Source organism: Gossypium arboreum, chromosome 9 (assembly GCF_025698485.1).
Source record: "Gossypium arboreum isolate Shixiya-1 chromosome 9, ASM2569848v2, whole genome shotgun sequence".
NCBI lineage: Eukaryota > Viridiplantae > Streptophyta > Magnoliopsida > Malvales > Malvaceae > Gossypium > Gossypium arboreum.
Window position 1 is genome coordinate 1304838 of NC_069078.1, and position 24400 is coordinate 1329237.

General features: G+C 33.1%; 1 protein-coding gene across 2 annotated transcripts; it reads right to left on the minus strand.

Moving 5' to 3' along the window:
- Window positions 1–2010: 2010 nt before the first annotated feature.
- On the minus strand, window positions 2011–12506 carry LOC108454360 (uncharacterized). Of its 2 annotated transcripts, none has more exons than XM_017752799.2 (8): window positions 12121–12506; window positions 10577–11041; window positions 10248–10425; window positions 8690–8978; window positions 7818–7890; window positions 6899–6989; window positions 2728–2807; window positions 2011–2622 (listed from the first exon to the last, which is right to left on the minus strand). In XM_017752799.2, exons 1-8 carry the CDS (start codon window positions 12193–12195, stop codon window positions 2464–2466), a joined length of 1410 nt encoding a protein of 469 aa, XP_017608288.1. In that variant the 5' UTR covers window positions 12196–12506; the 3' UTR covers window positions 2011–2463. The 2 variants fall into 2 exon arrangements, with proteins under 2 accessions (XP_017608288.1, XP_017608287.1); XM_017752798.2 differs by having other exon boundaries at window positions 8690–8987.
- Between the last annotated feature and the right edge of the window lie 11894 nt (window positions 12507–24400).

Consider the following 24400-nt stretch of genomic DNA (forward strand, 5'->3'; position numbering starts at 1 on the left):
GTTTTGGATGCCTATTTATGACTTGGTTATATGCAAATTGTTGTGTTTAGGTTGGTACCAATTTGGGTGAGAAATGTGGTTTTGAAAATGGTTTATTTTCGTCCACATAGGCAGATATACGGGTGTGTGTCTTAGCCGTTTATGACATACGGCCAAATGACATGGTCGTGTGTCCCCAATATCTTTTAAGAGCACAAGTTAGTATGCTCACACGGCCTAGCACACGGGCGTGTGGCTTGGCCATGTGGCACAAGTCAGTGAGCGTGTGGCTTGGCCGTGTGGCACAAGTCAGTGAGTTACACGGGCTGGGACACGACCGTGTCCTTATTTCAAATGCCTACACGGTCCAAGACACGGACGTGTCTCTTGGCCATGTGAGCCACATAGCCGTGTGACCCTTACAATTTTAAAAATTTTATAAGTTTCTAAAAAATTCTCTGAATTTTTTATTTAGTCTCGATTTGCTTCTAATACATATTTTGGGCCTCGAAGGCTCGTATAAAGGACAATATGTATAAATTTGATTGCTTTTTGACATGAAAATTATATGTTATGTAATGTTTTGAAAATTTTTGTCTATCTGATCTGTAAGTCCAATAATGTTCCGTAACCCTATTTCGACGATGGATGCGAGTTAGGGGTATTACATGTATTCTGTTTTCATAAAAAAATTATTTTTTCCCATTTCAACTGAATATCTATATTGACATTTAAAACTCATTTTAACTATCACGTCAGACTACTATTTGGGAGGTAACAAAACTTAATCTTAACACCAGAGTAACCATTTCATAATGATAACTTAAGTGACTAAAACATAATATTTCAAATATAAGTAACTAAAATACAACCTAAGGCAAACAAAAGTGACTATTTTAATAGTTTATCCCAAAATATACTATTTCAAATATTTTTTTGAATTTATTCAATACTTTTTAATTTTGTTAGTAATTTTTCAAAGTTTAATATAGAGTGTTTAATAAAATTATCAAACATGATCAAAATTAAATAAGGTATGTAAATCAAAAAGATAAAAATAAATGAAGAGAAATCTTGAACTGATGGGTGTCAAAGTCAACCACTGCACTTACGTTCCAGTGTTCCAAAAATCGAGGAATATAAAATTCATGGGTAATTAACACCTAATAATCTTTGATACCCATAAATATAGAGATAAATATTTTAAGAAATAATCTCAAACCTACTTATATTGAAAATTAACTTTTAAAAGGAATAAAAAAACACTCAAACCCTTTCATTCGAAATTCAATTTTAATATAAATCAAAAGAAATTATTTAAATATAAAAATAAATAAATATACTTAAAAAATAAAGAAAATATATTTAATGCATTATCAGTAAATAACATGACACCTTATCATTAAATAAAATATAAAATAGTGAAAGATTTATAAATAAATACTAATAATTTTATTTCAATATAATTAATTATAAATAAATATTAAAACTCCGAAACCTGATATCTGAAATAGTTAAAGTCACTTATTTTCTTTTCTTGTTTTGTAAATATTTTAACCTCAACAAATCAACAAGCATCTCGAAACCAGAAGTGGATTAGAAAGCAATTAATATTCTATTTCTATAAAAATAAAAGAAATTAATCCTAAGCAATTTCAATGATTTTTTTTTGGCTAGTAATTATGAAGATAGATATCAAAAGTTTAGAGGGAGAGTTGAAAATAAAACAATCATTTGACTACATAAATAAAGTGAATTTCTCTAAAACTATATTGTTGGATCATACAACAATATACATGTCAAAACAAAGTGCTGTATTAAGGAAAACTAAAACAAGTTTCAAGACCAAAGAGGATAAAAGTATCGTAGAGTCATCCGTGCTAAGAGTCAAATTACATTTTACCTTCTTTACTCTAAAAAGTGCAAATTAGTCTATCTACATTAGATCAAATAACAAACTAATCTTTTTTATTAAAAAATTCATATATTTCTACTGTTAAAATTGACATTGCTGACAAAATAACTAGATAGTTACATATAACATGCTATATATTCTTCATTCTGAAATATATGGACCAGCTTTTACTGGTAGAAATAGGAAAAATTTTTAACAGAATGACCAATTTGCTCTTTAATATATTGTACATAAATTAATTTTTCCATTTTTTGAGTAGAGGGGGCAAAATGCAATCTAAATCTTAGAACAAGGGCCTAATGGCACTTTTACCGACCAAAGAGCTGCTTCTCATGTCTTCACATCTGATCAACTTTCAAGCTCAAGCACCTAAACTCAAAGTGGACTTCAAAGTTTTTTGCCTAAATGTCAAGTAGCATATGCAAACTGAAAATTAAGACAAAAATGAATTGTAATGGTTTCTTACTGCCACTGAATGTAATATCACGACTATCAATATACTGGCGGCAGTCTTCTGGTTGCCGCCTTTGCTGGTCAGTTCTGCATGTAGGGTGGGACGCCTTAGCTGGTCATTGCTGCAAGGTTCCGTTAATTTGCTGTTGTCGTGGTTGTGTTTGTCTTCTTATTCTCCATCTGAGGTATTCCACAAGAACTGAATTTGTACTAATTGCAATACCAAATCCAGTGAAGGACGATAGGAGGACCGAGAGAATTGGGCTCACAGCAAGCTGCATAATTCAAGGAAGAATATTAGGAGTATAACTCCGATTGCTGATTGAGACTAAAAGAAAAAAACAACAGGCAATTGCTGAAGAACTTGGTTTTAAACTTACTACTGTATAAAAGATATGAGCAAACAGAATAACCATTGCAAACTGGAAGGAAGCATATGCCCATATGTAACTCCTGCTCACTGTCATCATCAGATGCTAAATCTTTTAGAAAAAGAACTCATGAAATGATATCACGATGCCATGATTTGAGAAATTACCCCAAAACAATATAACCCCCCAAAAAAAAAAAAAAAAGGTGAAAAGGCCTCTTCAGTCCTTAATTTTGAAATTGAGCAAATTGGTCCTAAAGGTGTAAATGAACAGAATGTTCAATGAACTGTTCGTATAAAGTTCGTTTATATTCGTTTATTAAGCTAAAAAAACGAGCATGAACAAAAATTTTATGTTCGTTTAATAAACGAATGAACACGAACAGAAGTGTGTTTGGTTCGTTTATGTTCACGAACAAGCTCATTTATTGGCTCATTTATTTGTTAATATATTTTCTTATAAAAATTTCATTAGTATATATTCATAAAATTATCTTAAAACTCGTTTATTGTTCCATTAGTATATATTAATAAAATTATATTGGTTTGTATTTTTCATTTATAATATAATTATTAATATTTATATTTAACTATTTTATACCTAAACAATATATGTGTGTATGTATTTATTGTTTGTTTAGTATTTATTAACATTATTCGTAAACATGTTCAATTAAGTTAAATGAACATGTGCGTGAACATTAAACAAACGAATATGAACACATAATTTTAAGTAAATGAAATGAACAAAAATTTAAAATTCTCAACGAACGGAAATTGAACACAAACAAGCTTAAAAAAAAACAAACGAACATGAATAGAGGTTTGTTCGTTTAAGCTTGGTTTATTTATATCCCTTATTGGTCCCTCTCAAAAAAATTGGAGCAATTTAATCCTTGTCAAATTTAAAAGTGAGCAACTAAGAACAATTAAGCATGGGGTTAATCTCTTTTGTTAATTGTACATAATTTTGACTGGTATAGTAACAAATTTAACCTTCAATGTTTACATATTCCGTCATTTTGACCTTAATTCTAATAAATTCAACAAATTCAGCCTCAACATTTACATAAATGTTCCAGGATAAATTTGTTAAATTAGGATCAAATTGACAAAATGTGTAAACTTTGAGAGAGAAATTTATTATTATACCAATCAAAATCATTAATATCACGATTAATTATCCTTAGTTGCTCACTTTCAAAATTGAATGGATTAAATTGCTTTGATTTTTTTGAGAAGGACCAATTTACTCAGTTTAGAAATTGAGAGAGACTAGAGAAGTCTTTTTACCAGTAATGTTCAAACAGTAGGTATTCTAGGTGTTTCATTAGACCAGCGTAGTCAAGGATGTAAGATACACTCTAGGCATTAGAACCCTTATATTGCCTCAAGCGCAAGGTGCAAAAAAAGCACTAGTCTGAGTGAAGTAAAGCGCAATCTGAGGTAAAATTTTCTTTTTATTTGTGCATAAAGCTTAAGACATAATAAACTCTAAAGTGTGCTCTAGTTTAGAAGTCAATATGCATGATTTCCTTAGGATCCATCAAAGTATAGATTTGATACCATCGCTTTCTTACCAGAGAAGGTAAAAGAAATTGAAGAGAACTTGAACTCCAATTAGGTAGGCTTTTATTATGCCTATCGCCTTAAAAAGAAAGTGTGCCTAGGCACTAGGCGTGTGTTTGATCAAACGGGTCTCATCAGGAAGGGTCTGAGGCGCTTTTGTTGCCTAGTGCACTGCTTAGACAGATTGAATCTCATTGTTACATTAGAAATTTATAACAAGACTGAATCTCTTACATGTTCCATCATGTATATCCTGGTTCTTATGGTTCTGTTGATAAGGACAAACAATTCTACCAAAAGAAGGCATTGAAAAAAATGGTGGAAACTACAGGAAGCTCAAGGGAAACAAGACTTGGAACAAAGATCAAGTTTAATGAGACCATTGTCTACATAAAAACTAATTCCACTGACTAGTTCTATGTTTTTGTTTTGTTTCTGTAATAGACATATTCAAAATTGAAACACAACATATAAGCTTTGTGTTTACTCTTTTTTTTTTTTGTATTGGTAATGTAGATATTTCAAAATTGTGACAAGAGAATGCTAGTCCATTAGCTAGCAGAATTATCACAAATTCATGTAAAATTCCAGACTTCATAAAATTAAAATAACGAATAAACCTCAGCGAAGGAGAAAATATTAAGGATTCCTTTGTGGGCAAGACTGAAATCAAAAGCACCAAAGATGGAATGAAGATAAATAGGTTTTAGTAATATTCCTAATTAGAACAATTTATTTAGGAATCATTTTATTGAAATTAAAAAGTATATAATTTTAGTTTCATTAATTGTATATATAATTTTAGTTTCATTAATTGTAGTTTCTTATTCCACAAGTTAATTTTAGTTTCTTAGCCTACAAGAATAAAACCCTATGTAACCTCTATTTAAGGGTACAATTTTTAGTAATAAAATGAGACGGTAATTATACTAACTTTCAAAGGTTTATGATTCTCTCTTTCTAACAAGTATTAAGGTTAGGAGCTCCCTTTGACGAGCTCCATATATCATTCATCGTAGGTTATTTTCGTATTAGAAATAGCAACAAGGGGAAGGCTCTCTCAATCGAAGAAACTTTCCCATGAATCATCTGATGACTCAGATCCATAACCTGTCACCGTAACAACTTGGTATTAGACACCACAGGTGATTCCAGCGGCAAAGAAGAGCTGAGTGTTTTGTTTGAGGCAAGATTGGTAGAAGCTGAGTCATGAATGACAACATGCATCTCAGAAACCAAGTCCAAACTGAGTAATTTGTTGCAACAATTGTCACTACAACTAAAATAACTTCTTATTGGTTCCAACCAAAACCAAGGAAGGGAGTGATGGGGTTATTGATAATAGTAACTAGTATGGAAGTCATCTTTACAGATTGGATAACTGATCAAAAACCAATGGTAGGCCTGGCATGGTGCTGTGGTACTCAAAGCTGGATTTCCCAACCTTTGATGGGTTAGAGGACCCCATTGATTTGGTTACGTGTGAGAAAACTTTGAGATTTGACCCACCCTTTTAGGTCAACTGGTTAACTTGAAAAGGATTGGAACAGTTGAGGAGTATCAATTTCAATCTCAAGGGATGTTAGCATGTGCTAGTACAGAGCGAGTGGACCAATAGGTCCACTTGTTTACTATAGGATTAATGGACTAAATTAGGCCTCATGGTGAAAATGCAAAATCCCCCAAAACTTGTTCAGGCAATGAATTCGGCATGAGCCTTTGAGAAGAAGTCACAACTAGCAAGAGTTGGCAACACACAGGCTTGAATACTAAAGACACCAACACTGCAACGACAATTCCCCTTTTTGTTGTGAAAAACAAATTTGGGAATGGTAGGGTGACACCAATAGGGTTAAGTCTAAGTAGTGTGATCCCTGATTTTGTTAACTTGAGCAGGGATGGCATAACGAAGAGATAGGGGTCTTTGCTACAATTGTGATGAACTATACCCATTTGGGCATCAATGTAAAAAATTATTTTGGTTAGAGATAAAGGATCCTGACAATGTTGTGCAGAACCAAGATGAAAGTAGGGGAACTGAATATCCTTGCATGCGATAACGGGCAAAAATTATGCACAAACTATGCAATCCTGAGCTTGTGAACAATCTCTTTTTCCAAGAAGGGAGTAATGTTATGGATGCCTTTGTGGGCAAGACAAGAAGTCAAAAGCACCAAAGATGATATGAAGATAAATAACTTTTAGTAATATTCCTAGGAAGTATTTTATTGCAAATAAAAGCACTTAATTTTAGTTTCTTTAATTATAGTTTCTTATTCTACAAGTTAGTTTTAGTTTCTTAGTCTACAAGAATAAAACCTTATAAAACCTCTATTTAAGTAGACAATTCTTAGTAATAAAATAAGACACTAATTATTCTAATTTATTGTGGTTTATGACTCTCTCTCTTTCTAAAAATTCTTAAGGATAGGAGCTCCAAATTTCCATGTGTTATTCATCATAGGTTATTCTCGTGGTAGAAATCGCAACAAAAGGAAGGCTCTCTCAATCGAAGCCAACTTTCTCGTGAATCATCCAGTGACTCAATCTATTACCTGTGACCTTAACAGTAAATTTCATACATTTTCTCAATCAAGAAATGATATACTTACCCATTGTGGAGGCAATCATGGAGGAAAGAAGACCTAAAGCACAGGAGAACGGTAATGAGATGGCTAGAGCACGAGGACCCAAATCAGACACCTGCATATGTTGAAAAATTTTAAAACCACGAATCAACTTGTACTATAAAAGAAAATTGTTGAAAATTAATATGTTAAAATGGAAGAAAATGCCCAAATGTGCAGATATAAAAGCTGAAAAATGAAGCATACATTTTGAGACTTCTTACAGTGCCTTTGACATCAAAATTTTTATAACTTCTAGGGAATAGTTTCAAATGAAAAGAAAGACTTGGTGCAGCAAAAGAAACATCATTACGCAGCCAGTAATATTTTATTTGATGGAAGTCCTTAGACATTTCAGAGTTCTGTTAGGACAAGAGCAACTATGGACTTAGTAGTCTGCTACTTAGATTAATGTTTGGTAGCAAAGAACCAAACTGTATTGCTGAAAAGCAAATGAGACAGAAGAAAAAATTCTAGGTAGACACTTTGGGCACATCATGATTAAGAAAGTTCTAGCACCTTAAGCAGATTTTTACACAGTTATTTAAATATTATCAGTCAAAGGATCAAAGAAAGAAATAATGATATTCTCATGCAGGTTATAGCAAGGCCTTTTCTCACAGGATTTTGGGTTCATATGCATATAGAAATGCTACCAATACATGCAGTGAGAAAGAAATGACTTAGTTGGCAGTGCAGGCAATCAGAAGTATTCAGCTGCTTTGGTTCTTTTGAAAGTGAGGAAAGATTGTATTAGCTATGACACATGTTCTATAATACAACTAGATGTCATCACAAAACAGTGATAAACATACCATCTAATGGCTGCTATCGAAAGATAAAAGAAACTATGGACAACAGGGTAATTAGTACAGCACAGCATATATAAGTGAACAATGCTTACCAGAAGTTGTTCAAGGAAACAGAAGTAAGCCAGTATGCTGACCATGACGAGAACTGGTATATCCTGCCAGACCCTATTGATCAAACAAGCGGAACACTGCTGTTATTAACTCCGAAATCAATTTAAGTATGCAAAAATAGAAACATAGATATTACAGATATAGACTACTCATAATGACCCAAAACTTATCTTCTTTAGTCTGAATGGTTACACAACTAAATGAAAGATGTGGCATACACATTGTAATTACAACAAGGGGAAATCAGCCAATCTAAAATGGATACGGTTAAATGGCCGTATCATGTCATTTTGCAATATTTAGTACCAGATTTTGGGTCATCGAAAAATGAAACACCCAATCTGATACTTCGAAGTTTGGCTCTCATTATTTATGGCCTTTAATTTCCCTTTAACATGGCCATCCATAAAAGTCACATGCATTTTAACATTTTAAATAAGTATAATAAAGATTAGTAATTTTTTTTTAAATTACCTTAAAGGCTCACCCTAATTTTGCCTTCTTCTGGACCCCTAACTCCAATCTATCATTAAACAGAAAAGGTAAAAAACTACTCCAAAACTACCTAGATAGGCTTATTATCTTTCTCCTCTTTCGCCATTGTAGATGGTGTGACAAATTCTACTAAAGATAACAAACCAATCAATGAAGTACATAAAGTTACTAGGTAAAAGTCCCGACTAAACTAAATACAAAATTACCAAAATATATTTGCTGTCTAAACAAAATATAAATGGGGAAGGAAATTATCAAGGTCACAATCAGAATAACAGTCAGAGGATTTCTATTTGAAACCTACAACAAGCACTCATGAAACAAAAAGCTATCTAAAACTTTGGAAAGGCAAACTTGCCTGTAACCAGAAACTTGAGCCTGCTGTGGCACAGTCGGAGGTCGTCTGATAACAATCCTTGGATCATTCACTTTCAATAAAGTTACAGGGAGATTCTGAACATCTTGCTTGCAGACATCACATGTCTTGTTTCCTTTGATGCTAAACCACTTCACTGCACAGTCTTTGTGAGCAAGTGCAAGCTCCCCTTTACAGCTACACTCCATCTTCAGAGTCTCACCTCCTTCACCTAGCTCAACCAAGCAAATCCTGCATACTGCTTCTTCTTCAGGAATGTCTTCACCTGCATCTTCACTAGCTGAGAACATGTCAAAAAGTTTGTAAATTATATCTATATCTAGGACAACAATTGTATGGTAAAAGTGATAATGAGATAGAATAACATATTAGTAGACAGGGCCTAACATGGCCTACCTCACATTGACTTATTGAAGTATGAAAACTTTAAGTAGTAATGGTTAAAGATGCAATCTTACTAAGGCACCTCAAACATTTGTAATCAGAACTGGTCAGATAATAAAGCACCTCAAACATGACCACAACAAGATCATATTAAAGGCTAGTTCTTCATTGCTTTTGAAATGTGCTATGAAGAACTTTTGAAAAGTTTGGTTTAAGTTTTGGTATTGCTGTCAAAAAGTGCTTTTGAGAAATAAAATGTTCATTTTAGACGTGTTATTGTAAAGTAAAAAAAATATGCATTTAAATGATGTTAAAGTTCATTCATATTATGATAATTCAATAAAAAAATAAGAAAATAATATTATTAATATTTTGATATATGGAATATAAATTTTAAATATTTTTAAGCAAATAATATGAATTGTTTGTAAAATTTAATTTGAATATATAAATTATATTTTAAATATTAAAAATAATTATTACAAATTCAAATATATAATGCTATTTATTTGAAATGTGAAATAAATTTCAATAGGAAATAATTTTATACCCAATATTACATAATACACATTGGACTATATAAGCGAGGATAAAAATGTCATTTGACTCCAAAAGTGCTTTTTTCTAGCTTTTGCGTTTGGGTTCAAATGCACTCTTGACTTCAAAAGCACCTTGTTCTTTATTGCTTACGGTGCAAAAAGTGCTTTTGGCTATAAAACTACTTCTGTAATGCAATGAAGAACCCACCCTAAGCTCTCAAAGTCAAAGACCAGAATGGTATAAGGCTCCAAATAAATAGTTGAATCTATCCTTAAATGTTTTACAACCATATGGCATACAGAACCTCATTTCATAAGTTTCGTGAGCAACCAAAGCACCTCTAGAATTTCCTTGGGTAAAACCAGACAAGAATTAGCATACAGATCCTCCATCCACACGAATGAAGTTCATTCCAAAACATTAAATTTGACAAAAAAGGAGAAAACATCCAACTGTAACTAAAACAGTTTGCATACAAGAGGAGAGAAGACAAAGAAAAACATAAGATTGAATATTTTGTAAAGAGTTAAATATCTGAACCAAATAAATCATCTAAATTTAGTAAACAAGTTGGTGTTATTGATTAAAATTTGAAGATAAGAAAGTTAGCACCTACTAATTTCTGTTGATGGGGCATCATCTGGCAAGGAACCCTCAAGTGCTGCAGGACGAGGAGTTGCTGAAATTACACGGACCAAACCTCTTCCAGAATCTGCTTGTCTTACACTTATACGTTTAACATTAACTGGTACTGACAATGAGCGTGTCATACTATGTGGCTGAACTACTGAGTTCTGTAGGCAAAAAGCATCCTTTTTAAATAGCATAAAGAAATATTTAGGGGCATAGATATTTGTTCAGTGAATTCCTAGTTGCACCCTAAAATGACCATAAAGTATCAATAAGCACCAGAACTAAGTTACGAATGAGACAAAAAGCACTTACAGTAACATGAGACTGAGCATCTATATGTCTTTCCGGTATAGGCTTCGGACCTGAATACGCAATTGGTGTAACCGGTAAAGAATGTGCTACCTTTGTTGAAGGGAACAAAACTTTGTTGAGAGAAAATGACCTTGAAGTAGAAGGCTTCTCCATAGAACTATCAGAAGGAGGTGTCTCTGGAACTAAAAGAACCATCTTCTCACCTTTTTGGCACAAATTATTTACCCTAAAACTCCTTTGTGGAAGAAGATTTCTAACAGAGGATCTGATTTTAGCTGAATGGGGTCTAGGAGGCAGCCCTGCTTTAGTCGAACTAGGACTTGGGTCAGAAGGAATATCTACTGTTGTAAAATCATAGAAAGAACTTTCCAAAGACCTCAAAGGTATTTGCAAAGAGGAGAGATTTGGTCGTCTAGACTGATGAACCAAAGAGACTTCTATACTTTTCTCCATTTCAATGCATACCTACAATCCATCACAACCTTTCATAAATATCAAAATTGTATCAAGCAACAATGAGTTGGAAAGAAAATAAGTGAAAACAAAAACTACAGACACCATTTCAACAACAATGTATATGTTATATGACACTACACAAATCACAATGAAAGCTTTAGAAAGAAGCTTAACATATAGCTATGACCAGGGATTAAGATTGCAGTCCTGGATGCATTTTTGGTTGTCACCTTTATCACAGTTGCTGACATAACGAATACTATCGCAAGCAATCGGTGAATATTGATACGGAGAGACCCGAAACTTCAAAATGGCAGCCCCTAACATCTAGTTCCAGCAAACATTTAAATCTATGGCTAGTTATTGATAGAACAATTGGTAAATAAAGTGCAAAAATAAACCTAGATCACATTCATTGTATTTGGAAATCATAAAGTACAATTTTTACAATCAATATGAGGGTTGGGCACTTTTCCCGTTAATTTATTATTCCAAAACGATAAACAGTGCTTCCGACGACATGAAGAAATTCAGAGTTGGTCATATCAACAAAGCAGTGGAAAGGTTTCCAAGCACAACTTTACTCAAATTTTGGGAAATTCTAATAGATTGGGTTTTGTAGGTATTCCAAACACAAGGAAATAGAAATTCTAATAGAGCTTCATACAACAAATCATCCTCCAACTACTCATTTAAAACCAAAATCCCATAAATTTGTTATTTACTACTCACAAACACCAATTATAAATAAACGGAAAGTGGGACAAAATATCAGTAATATTCAAATAAGCTCCTCCGCATCAAGCCTAATCTAAGAATGGCGCACATGAACAAAAATTAAATAGATCAAAATTTTGTTTTTTTGGTTCATCTCATCTATTTTATAATATTATGAAATAAAAAATCAATTGAACAAGGAAACAAAACAAGTTGTAAGCTAAATCCAGTAAAATTTCACCAAAACTAGATCAAACGAAGCTTGATTCCAATCAATTACAAATATTAAAAAAAATGGCTGGTAACCGGATTGGTGAAAAAAATCACCAGTTAGCAATTTATAATAACAACAATAGTAATAAGTAAAATACCTGAGCATGATTTGAAGGATCTGATGAAGAAGAAGATGCTTCCCTGCGTTGATGTTCAGCAACTGAATTCTCCATCACCTCCTCCCCCTCCTTCAATCCAATTGAAAATAGAAAAATAAAAAGCAAAAAATTGCTTCTGTTAGAATTAAATTTTCAAAAAAGAGAGAGAGAGAGAGAGAGCAAAAAAAGTAGAGTGCTTCAGTTAGAAATCAAATTTCTTCCCAGTTTCCTTCTTCTTCACTCCTAAATAGACCGGTCATACTTCCTACAGTTAAAAATAAATATAATAAAATATAATGATTAAATTTATTAGCCATCTTAGTCCAAATTGGTCAGTTCATTTTCAAAAGCCACTCAACCTTCTTTAATAAATAATTCCAAAAGGACATCAGTTTGACGTTACCTTGTCAAGCCAATTCATTGTTTTGTTTTTCTGTATTAAAATACGAAAATATAAATATATAATAATATTTTTAATTTAATTAGAATTTTTATAAATTAAATTTAAATAATTAAAAATATAATATGGATGAGAATAGTTTATTTGCTATATATACTCAACTTATTTTCGTTCTTTTACATTCAAATCATATTCTCTCAATCTCTTAATCCTATTAATCTATTCTCTCAACTATCTTATTCTCAATTGTTCATTCAATTTCTCTCAAATTATTGTTGTCTTAATTTTATATTTCATAATTTCTTTCATTTTATAATTTTAAAATGTCAATGCCTCTTATTCGTTTGGATGACAAACACATTTTTGGCGTCCAAGGTTAAATGGTAAAAAATATTATTATATTTTTTAATTTTAATTAATACAATTATTAAGTTGTTAACATTATTAATTTTATAAATTTTTTATGTTTATATAATCATACCGAAAATCAAATTATTGGGACGTAGATACACAATTTAAGTGTGAGTGCACCGCGAGTTATTGAGCACTCCTTTCAAGAGATGAAATTCTTGCACATGTCTCATATGTTTGGGGGGACTAAATTGGATAGCATAGTTTAACCGATAATAATGTCCCTACATCATTCCCAATGAGTAGAATGTCATCGACATATAGAACGAGAAAGATCGTCTTTCCATCCCCTAAACGTTTATAAACACAAAGTTCATCTACATTTTGCTCAAATCCAAAAGTCTTAATTACTTGATAAAATCTTTGATTCCATGAGCGGGATGTTTGCTTAAGTCCATATATGGATCTAAGCAGTTTGCAAACTTTATACTCATTTCCTTTAGTTATATATCTGATGGGTTGCATCATATAGATGCTCTCTTCAAGATAGCCATTCAAAAACGCTGTCTTACAATCCATTTGCTAGATCTTGTAATCGAGTGTCATTGCAATGGATAAAAATATTTAGGTTGACTTGAGCATGGCAACCGGAGAGAATGTTTCTTCATGTTCGATACATTCTTTCCGAGTATAACCTTTTCCTACAAGTCTTGCCTTATAAGTTTTCACTTTTTCATCCGTATTTTTTTCTTCTTGTAGATCTATTTACACCTTATGGGTTTTATCCTTTCCGGTAAGTCTACAAGTTCTCACACTGGGTTAGAGTCCACAGAATTCATTTCAACTTTCATAGTTATTTCCCTGAGCTTGGAATCAAGACTCTTCATCACTTCATCACTTCATCATACGTGAGTGGGTCATCATCTTCCTATTTTGTAAACTCAGTGTAAAAACACTTCTGCCTGATTAGAAGAACTCAAGCCTACAAAAGACCCTCCCACTGCACTGAAGCACCTTATGCTGCTAATTGTTTATTGGTCTACTATTAGGATTTGGTTCTGAAATCGTTTCAGTAGAGTTGTATATATTTCCTAAAAGTTCCTTGAGTACCTCTTTACTTTGAGGTTTAAATTCATTTATGTAGCTTTCTTCAAGGAAAGTAGCATAAGTTAAGACTATAACAGTTTGCTATTTCGGGTTATAAAACAAACCACCCTTTGTTCCCTTTGAATATCCTATAGACATGCACATTTTGTCTGTAAGTCTAACTTCCTCGCATCTTTATCCAATATGTGGGTCAGACATCCCCAAATCCTCAAATGGTTTAGACTTGGCTTCTTGTCATGCCATAATTCGTATGGAGTTTTCAATGCTATCTTAGTTGGCACATCATTCATAATATAGCAAGTCATTTGTACTGTAACAACTCATTTTTCAGTGAAATCGAAACAGTGGTTTCGGGACCACAAATCCGATCCAAAAATAAAATTTATTTTTATTTTATTATATGGTCCATGTTATGTTAGAAGTGTCATGTGAAAAGTCTGATAAGAAAATTTTATTGATTATGTGCTTAATCGCGAGAAGGACTAAATCGCATAAAATGCAAAAGTTGAATTCTAGTAATTATAAGGATTAAATAGCTATGAAATTCAAAATTTAAGGTACTTATATGGTAATTAGACCATTAAAGAAAAGTATGTAGATATTTTGGTGACTTATCCATGGAAATTTAGAAAAAGGGTAAGAACTAAATTGAAATTTGAAAATATTTAATTAATTAAAAGATGATAAAAGATATCATCTTATTTTTATATCATCTTCAAGCTAAAACACATGTAAACCCTAGGAGAGAGAGAAGAAACTTTCATTAATTGGGTAAGTTTCCTTGTCCCGTTTTTAGAAATTTTGATATTTTTGAAATCGGGATAGCTTAATATTTCTATTTAGGGGATCAATTTAAAAAGTTATCAAAGTATGAAATTTGGGTCATGGATTTATATGCTGAAAATTAGAAATTTATGGTAGAAAATGAAAGGTTTCTGATAGATAAACAACTTTTACAAAGTGATTTTTGATGAAAACATGATTTAAGGACTAAAATGTAAAGTTGTTAAAATTGATGAAAAATTCTGAAATTTATAGAAAATATGTGCTGTAACTTTGAAATTTCGGTTAGGCTTAGAAGAGGGGTTAAATTGCATAAATTTTATTTTTTGAGCCTAGGGACGAAATTGGAATTTATGGAAATATTAAGCGTAAAATGGTAATTTTTCTTAAGATGTAAATTGAGTCCAAATGAATATGAAATGTATGAAATTGATGATTAAAGTTATTTATATAGATCCAAACATTTAGATCGAGGAAAATAAAAGGTTTCAGATTAGTAGATTTCATACGCGACAAGTGTCGAGGTAAGTTCGTGTAACTTAATCGAACATGTAAATATGATTAATTGAATTTTTTGTTTATATGTAATGTGACTTATATGGATTTGAATTATTTGATTGCTATAATGAAAAATTGAATACGTGCTTGTAATGGTGGAAAAAGGGTTAAGTTCCATTTGTGTACTGAATTCCCGATGAGTATATGTGCTTTCTTGAAATGAATAAGGTCTTGCATTTGTTGCAGATGGGATTTAGCTCAGACAAGTAATCCTATTAACCTCATTATGGAAAGGATTTAGCCTGGACGAGTAATCCTAATATAATACCTTTCAAAAATATGTTACAATTAGGATTTAGCCTGGACTGGTAATCCTAATTGAACTCTTCTGAGCATACATTATATAAAGGATTTAGCTTGGACTGGTAATCTTGTTGTACGATATGTGACTCGAGAGTGTGTTCCTCGATTAAGTTACCTAATGGGTACTCTTGAAAAAGAGTTGACGGATTATTGAATCGTACACCTCGAGTGTACCACATGAGTATCCATCAAAATTACAATGATTCAATAGACACAAAACCTCTTGGCATGATAAGAGAATTATGGAATGAAATGAATGATGTCTTAAAGGAAAATAGTATGAAGAGCTCATCTATATTTACTTGATTGATATGAAGATTTTGTTACTTAATTGATATGAAGATTTTGTGACTAACATGTTTGATTGAATGTATGTGTTTAGGCAATTTTGCTAAGTTGATGGAAAACATGATATTGTATGCTTAGATTTAATAAACAGGTTTGGTAAGTTTAGTTTCTATTATACGAACTTACTAAGCATGTAATGCTTACTCCGTTTTATTTTCCCCTGTTTTATAGTGCTCGGAAGCTCACGAAGGTTGGGGATCATTAGAGCATCATCACACTATCCACTAGTTTATTTTAGGTATACACAGTAAAATTATTTTGGTATAATGGCATGTATAGGCTAACTTGGCCATAGATGGCTTAAATATGTGGTTTGTAATCTAGCCATTGGAATGGCTAGTAATGGTTGTTTTTGACATACTTGTAATGTCATACTATGATAGCTATATACATGTTAAATGGTTGTTCAAATTATACCTATCATATGAAATATACCAAGGTAAGATTATAAACATGTATGCATAAAAGGATATGCCTTGTTGAATGATCTAATTTGCTTAATTTGAATGCTTAAATTGGCTGGTATTGGATGTGAGTTTTAAGTGCAGGTCATTGGTGTAATTTTGGGTTAGAAATGAAGCTAGAAATGGCTTTATTTTGTCCACATGGGCGTGTGGTTAGGTCGTGTGTCCCTTGTACCTTAAATTCAAGAAAACAGAATGCTCAGAATTGAGCACACGGGTAGGGACACGGGCGTGTGTCTCAGTTGTATATGCTACAAGGCCTAGAACACGGGTGTGTGTCTTGGCCGTGTGAAACCTGCACCTAATTTCGAAAGAATTTAATTAACCATACGGCCTAGCACACAGACGTGTAGCATGGCTGTGTGCACAAGTCAAAGAGTTACACGGGGTCAAACACAGCCTACAGCACGGACGTGTCCTAGAGTCACAGGGGCATGTCCCTTGGACCATACGAGCGTATGAGCCTTATAACTTAGTAAATTTTTGAAATTTCATGAAAAATTTGTAGAATTTCTGATTAAGTCCTGACTTGATTTTGATGTTCATATTTCTGAATGTTTCATGAAAAATTCTTAGAAATTTCGTGACTAGAGTCACAGGGGCATGTCCCTATAACCATAATCATTTCCTGAATGTTTTCAATTTCTCCATTTCTATTCATTTTGTTCTTTTTGATTCAACATGCAATTCATTTATGGTTTCAACGAGCTAGTGAAAGGAATGGTTGTACATATGAATTTAAGGCTCAGATGATTTATAACTAAGTTCCAATATAGTATTGTGATTGAGCTCCCTCCAACGAAATACCATTATGAAAGCAACTTAATTAGTGCTCGTCTAATGACATTATCATAAGTGTGCTACCCTTATAGGATATCCTTAATCTCTTGGGGATAATGTTTGTTCTCCCAACATGATCTTATTTTATCTAATAGTAATCATTACATCTTCCTTCATGAAAAGTCAATTACTATCAAATATTAATCAAGTTATTCATCACAAAGATGAACAGTTCGGGGCCACGTTTACTTTTCATCAACCATGTAATGCCAATAAAAGGATATCATTTACCCATGTTTTGGGCTATAAATTCCATTGTTATGAATAACGCTACATACGATAGAAGTCGTACACCCAGCGCACCGGCTGTCAGTTTCTTATCTATTCAAACTTAGGCTTTTACTTACATCAAGGTGTACGAGTCACGCATATATAGTCTGCCATCCACTCAGGATTTAGGTATACCACACAATGAACGTCACATGTGAATAAATCCATAAACAGATTTAGGATCTATTATTCTTAGGTCTAGTCCGATGTACTATTAGTCTAGTCAGTCACATTTATGTCTCTATTTTCTGGGAGTTATTCACTCCAATGCCCAAGACAAAGCATCTCTCCAATTGGACTTGATAGACGACATCTTAGTTTTTCAATCAGTTTTCTCATTTCCAATTAGACTACAAACATGTTTAGGTTTGTCTACTAATACAAGCTGTCTTTCCGTATCACGATCCGACCATGTAATAATGCTCAGTATTACTTTACTTTAAACATTAGACAACCAATTAGCAACATTTGTTTCCATTTTTCTTTGCATGCAAAAACCATTTGAAAACAATCATACAAAGTATATTAATGTAATCATTAAATTTGTTTTATTAATCAATCTATTCAAAAAAATTACAAGTTTACAATTGAATATATTACACTCAGGGCACCAGATCCAACATAGGTTGTAGGGAGTACTGTTGTAATACAAGCTGTCTTTCCGTATCACGATCCGACCATGTAATAATGCTCAGTATTACTTTACTTTAAACATTAGACAACCAATTAGCAACATTTGTTTCCATTTTTCTTTGCATGCAAAAACCATTTGAAAACAATCATACAAAGTATATTAATGTAATCATTAAATTTGTTTTATTAATCAATCTATTCAAAAAAATTACAAGTTTACAATTGAATATATTACACTCAGGGCACCAGATCCAACATAGGTTGTAGGGAGTACTGTTGTAACACCCTAAACCTGGCCCAGACGTTACGACTGAACCCAGCGTGTCACATTGAAGTGTTTTTCGAAAACCATGTTTTCATTGAAAACCCTTCTTGATGTTTAGAAACTTTTACCATTTAAACTTGAATAAAACCTTAGCCTTATTTTTTTTCCAAAACGTGATTCATTGTAATAATCAAAGCATTGTTAACAACCTTGTAAAATCTTATGGGAAACTTTGAAAACTTGTAAACCTTTGTAGTGGCAGAAACATGTTATTTTAAAAAAATAGTTAAGTATCGAAAAAAATCAAACCTTCTTTGTCATGGCTTAAAGTGAATGGATACTACGCACCAGGTAGGATTCAAGAAAAGAGGAGGTGAGTCAATTAGACTGCTTAAGTATCTAGCTCTTCCATGATCCAATCCTAGACATGCATACATCCATTGCCACACTTTAAGCTTATTACTTGTCCACGAACAACAAATTAAGTTTAAGTCTATTTAAAATATTTATTTCTTTTGAAAACATTTACGTTTCGAAAGCTTTGCTCGGTTATCGTGATATTTTAAAAATAAGTAACTTTTATAAAACGCGCCCTAGAGCTAACCAATTTAATAACCCAAAATATTAAAAATAATAAAAAGAGCGGCCTTATTACAACTTTAACCAGAATAAAAATAATCAAAATAATAAATGCGAAACTTATTTTAAAGAAAAGAAAACTTAATCTTCGTGGCCACTCTGAATCCCGACTCCAAGTCCACCGATCTAAGGCTCACCGCAAAGATGGGAAAAATGGGGTGAGTTTGGAAAACTCGATGTGTAAAGTATCCCAACCGAGCCCAAATCGGTTCAAGCTTTCTTGGGCCTAAGCCCTATTCAGAATTTAGTGTTAACTAGGCCTTAGCCCATATCAATATTAATCTGGGTCATAGCCCCTTACGAGAATAGGGTATACTGGGCCTAGCCCATATCAGTATTAATCTGGGCCCATTTCAATACAGTCTCATATGATTAATGCATGATAACCCCATCCAACCCTGCACTTGCCTCCGTCCATCCCTACAATTCTGTGGGAATAAATCACCCACGCCATCCCTACACTTACGATGTTAGCACCTGCTGTCTTGACTAACTATAATCCGCAGACAAAAGCGCTTATATCAGAATATGTGGCACAGCCACCAGAACGGGTTCTTCCTCCATAACAAAACCCAACCCCATGCAACAGATATACATGTCATGGCATACAACAAACATAATCAGAATATCATGCATTTCAGTCAAAATTAACCTTAGGGGTCTAACGGTTATTTTGCACATAGGGGTAAAATGGTAATTTTCATACTTAGGGGTATTTCAGTAAAATTTACTATTCTAGAGTTTACATACATATTATCACCATTAACACATTAACAGAAGCACTTACCGAGCGTTTTTACCGAATTGAGCCCGTTGGCCTGCTAACTCGTTTTCGGCCCATTAAGCCCAAATATACCGAAGTGCTCGAAATTGCGCACTCTGCAATCATAGTGCTTGCGATTACCAAAATTAACAACCAAACCACCTCACAAGCGCTCGCACGCTCGCAAGTTCACAAATGCCGGCTTTTTAGCTTTTCGGCTTTTGCCGATCTAGTCTATGAGTGGGTGTCGTTTACACACCTGTTTTATGACGATTCGCTAACGAGATCTCCTCCACGATTAACCTTGTTGATCTTACTAGCCTCCAAATAGATCTTGATCGCTAGCCTTCGATGCGCACATATAAAAAAAAACCGAATGAAAAATACTTAATTTTAATCTTGGCAAAAATCGATAGTCTCCCTAAAGTATTTAGGGGTTTTCAGCTTATCCTCGAATTACTAAATAAAGAAAAAATAAGATCTGAATGCTTACCACCAAAGATGTTCTTGTCATAAGCGTTTCCAATACTTTTCAAATCTTAGATCCACTGTGAATCTATCTTAATCGCAAGTAGGAAATAGATCTAAAAATTAATTCCCGAATCACTAAAGTATGGATGTTTCAGATTTTAGTATAATGAAAAAGAGAAAATAGAAAAATAGAAAAGAGGAGATGACAGTACAGATTCGGCTTTGAATGAAATTAAAGAAGGAAGAGATGAGATAAAAGAAAAGAAAGAAAAGAAGAGTAGAAAAAGATAGGTTCGGTTATTATCGATGAAGGAAAGATGAACAAAAAGGGAATAATTCATAAAAGCCAAAATTAAAAGAACAAATACGGTACTTAATGCTTATTAAAAATTCTTTCTAATTTCAAATTCCCTTGCTTTGCTCCATGAATTAGGCATTTGAAATTCATCCAACCACCTAGCAGCCTTATCCACCGTTTAACCGCTTCAGCCTGCTGCCTGGGAAGAGTTTTGGTCCAACTCTACCACTCTCCCACACGCATGCAGCAAAAAGGGGCATCCGCGCGCTCAGCAGCTCAAACTTGGGCCTTCCACACGCATAGGCACGCTGCTGGCCACTGCGTCGTAGCTTGCTTTTGGATATATGACAGTCGCAATTAACTTTAAACGGATATATGACAGTCGCAATTAACTTTAAACCTTACCTGCTAAAGTCTTGGTCCGCCTAAAAACAAACCAAAATAACGCCAGTACCTGGATTCGAACTCGTGCCCTCTCAATCTACGTAGCGCCATCGCCTTGCCTTGCATCAAGCTCTTCTCATGATATAATTTGCTCACAACTAATCCTAAGACTTATCTGCTGCAGTCCCGATTTTGCTTAAAAATAAAACAAAATATGCTACTTACCAGACTCGAACTCTTAACCACATGGACATTCTTAACGCCTCCTTGTCACTTGACCACGTGCCTATTTTGTGTCACCTTTCCTCTCAAAATATTTATAAGGCCTTCTTGCGGAAATTCTTGGTTGTAAAAGAAATAACCATTTGCACACGCCGTGCCTTGAACCCAGGCACCTCCCATGCCTTTCCTAGCGTGCTTAGCCACTGGGCCAGGCGTTCCTTCATGCTAAAACTCAGCCTAATTTATTAATAAGGCCTACTACCCAGATTTCCTTAAGAGGTCAAATTTAAGAATTTTGTGGGTCGAACCCTGGACTTTTCCCAACACTATAAGCCCTTCGTTACTTATTTAATTACCAATAATAATAATTTTATAAATATATCTAATAATAAAATTTTCAAATAATCTGATAAATAAAAATTTTCATAAAATTTTTCAAACATACATCTGAGATGTATATTTTTTTCTTAAACGATAATATTTAAAACTTCTTAATTATTCAGGTTTTCTTCTATCCGAATCCCAGACTTAAGGCCAAATTCTTTCTAGGCCCAATTTTTGGGGCGTTACAACTGTAACACCCTATACTCGGCCCGGTCATCTAGCCTAAGTTTTAGGATGCTACACCATCGTCTCACATTGATTTCATTATAATCGTCACATTTAGTATACAAGCATTTTTATTTTCTTTTGTTACTATAATAATCATGCAAATTTTAAGACATACAAATTCAAATTAACATTTAACCATGCTAAACTACGACAAACAAACATCAAATAGACATACCTCGAGCATTGGGACCATTTAGCAAATTTTTGCAAAAATGGTACGTAGGTATCGATATTGCCTCTAATGTATTGATATCTCTTTTAAGTGGTATCGATACCACATGAAAAATCGATACCAAACTAGCATTATATTTCTCACCAAATATCAAAAAATTGAAAATTATTAGTACCTTTCGCAAGGTATCGATAAACTTATCTCGAGTATCGATACTGGGGATAAGGTATCAATACCAATTTTATATTCTAATTTACTGCACTTTTGAAATTACAAAGGTATCATTTTATTAATCCTATTACTAATACCTCAGCTCCAGACTACCAAATTTTAGCATATATCAGCACTTAGATCTTTTAAACTCAACCCTAAATAACATGCTTCATTCACTTAATTAAGTAAACATCAAAGTATCCAAAATAATAGTCTAAATATCACATTCAAGTCCACATACCTCCAAACATAAATAGCATGCAAATAGCCCAAAAATGTCTTAGCAAAATGAATATAAAATCTTCCACATTGCCTTAAACTCTCATATAAAAAAAACCATAAACACGTACTATAGCGACTAAAGAATGGCTTGGATCAATCCCTCAAAGGCCACACCGCTCACACCGGGAACACAACTGCTCTACAAAGCTTAAAATGGAGTGGGTGAGCTTAACAAGCTTAGTGAATGCTCAGAACAACCACTACGCAAACAAATCACTATGCATCAACTAAACAGACATATCTCATATTCATAACATATTTAACTCTAATGTCATATTTCACACATTTAATCATCTTCCATATATACCATTACACAATTATCACTTTAACCACATAATTATTTAAACATATATCATAACACAAATAAACCATATTTAATCACATCTAATCATATTATAAAATAGTTTGGCTCTTGAGGTTATGAAACATAAAGTGGACTCTATCATCACACATCGAATACACGAATCTCCAACATACCAAAATGGCTCATAGAGTCATCATGTACCATAAGTGAAGCATATAGCTAACACTCTCCAACACACCAAACATACATATCCTAATGAATGAAGCCTAGTTCACATTCCCTTATCTATCATTGGGCCTCAACGCCCTAAAATCAGATAACAAAGGTGAGTACTCACAATCCTATGGCATGCCAATTATATCCAATAGTCTCATAATAACATAAGGCCAAAATATCCACATTATTATCACATATTTACTTACCGATTTTCCTCACATATTCACTGTATATTCACATTATTAGCACATTATAAACACTGTCACATGGCATGAATAACATACCCACATATTTACTGTAACAGGGCATGAACAACACACCTTCATATTCACTTTCACATCAGCCATCATAAGTTTATAGCATATGTCATAGCAATATCATATATGTTCATAATTTCACAATTTCACGAGCATACACATATCACATTTAGAGTAGGGGTTTGAGCTACCTCCAAATTCCCAATTACACAATGAATCATCTATGATTAGCTATTCCAAAATACTCACCAGAAATATGCTTTTGCTGAAAAGTCGAAAGCTTAAATAAGCTTTTCTTTGCCTTTGTCTTTACTCGTTGAAGGTCCTACTGAATCAGACACTTGAACAAGACAAACCGCACAAATATACAATCAAAAATTAGTTATTAACTCACCTTAAACTGTAAAAAACAATAGTCTAAGCTACGTTTTCTCTTAATCGAAACCTTCGACATATGAAGCTTTAAATTCAATTATCTTAGCCTACGCTTAATCTTTCCACATGAAAAGAATTCTGTTCATCTAAATATTCACCTATGACTAATTCCCAACCTTTAAACTATATAAAACTACACGTTTCAAGGTATCAAAATTTTTCGATAAGTTTTGGCCATTATAACGAATATTCATTAAAATTTGATAAACTCTTAACGAAAATTCAAAGTAACTTTAGAAACTTCTAATTATGTTATAACAAGTTGAAAAACACTTTAAACCCAAGTTTTAATCCACAAACTCAAAAACCACCATTAATGGCCAAAATTTCAGCTTTTATCTAAAATATGTATTTTAATGGCTAGAAATTCGATTTAAAAGTCTAGATAACATTTTAAAGTAATAGGAAGATGATTGGTTACCTTGAATGTAAGAAAAATGAACTTTGGCGGAATTTCAGAAAATCTACTCTTGAAGAAGATGATGAAATTAATGAAGTTTTTTGGTGTTTTCTTGGTTTCAATGGAGATTTATAGTTCCAAGGATGATGGAAATCAAGAGGATTTACGGATTGGATATCAACTAGCAAAGAAGAAAGAAATAACGTGAAACATGCTGCAGATGGAGGGTTTAGGTTGATTTGAAAACTCTAGTTAAATTGTTTCATAAAAACTCTCAGTTTTGACTTTTT

Bases quoted from the DNA above. Each gene is read 5' to 3' on its own strand.
- LOC108454360 (XM_017752798.2), bottom strand. From the start codon at position 12,195: ATGGAGAATTCAGTTGCTGAACATCAACGCAGGGAAGCATCTTCTTCT. The intron at 10,426-10,576 runs GTAAGTGCTTTT...TTTTGCCTACAG, and splicing joins ATGCTCAGTCTCATGTTACT to AACTCAGTAGTTCAGCCACA. The intron at 2,623-2,727 runs GTAAGTTTAAAA...TGAATTATGCAG, and splicing joins CTCATATCTTTTATACAGTA to CTTGCTGTGAGCCCAATTCT.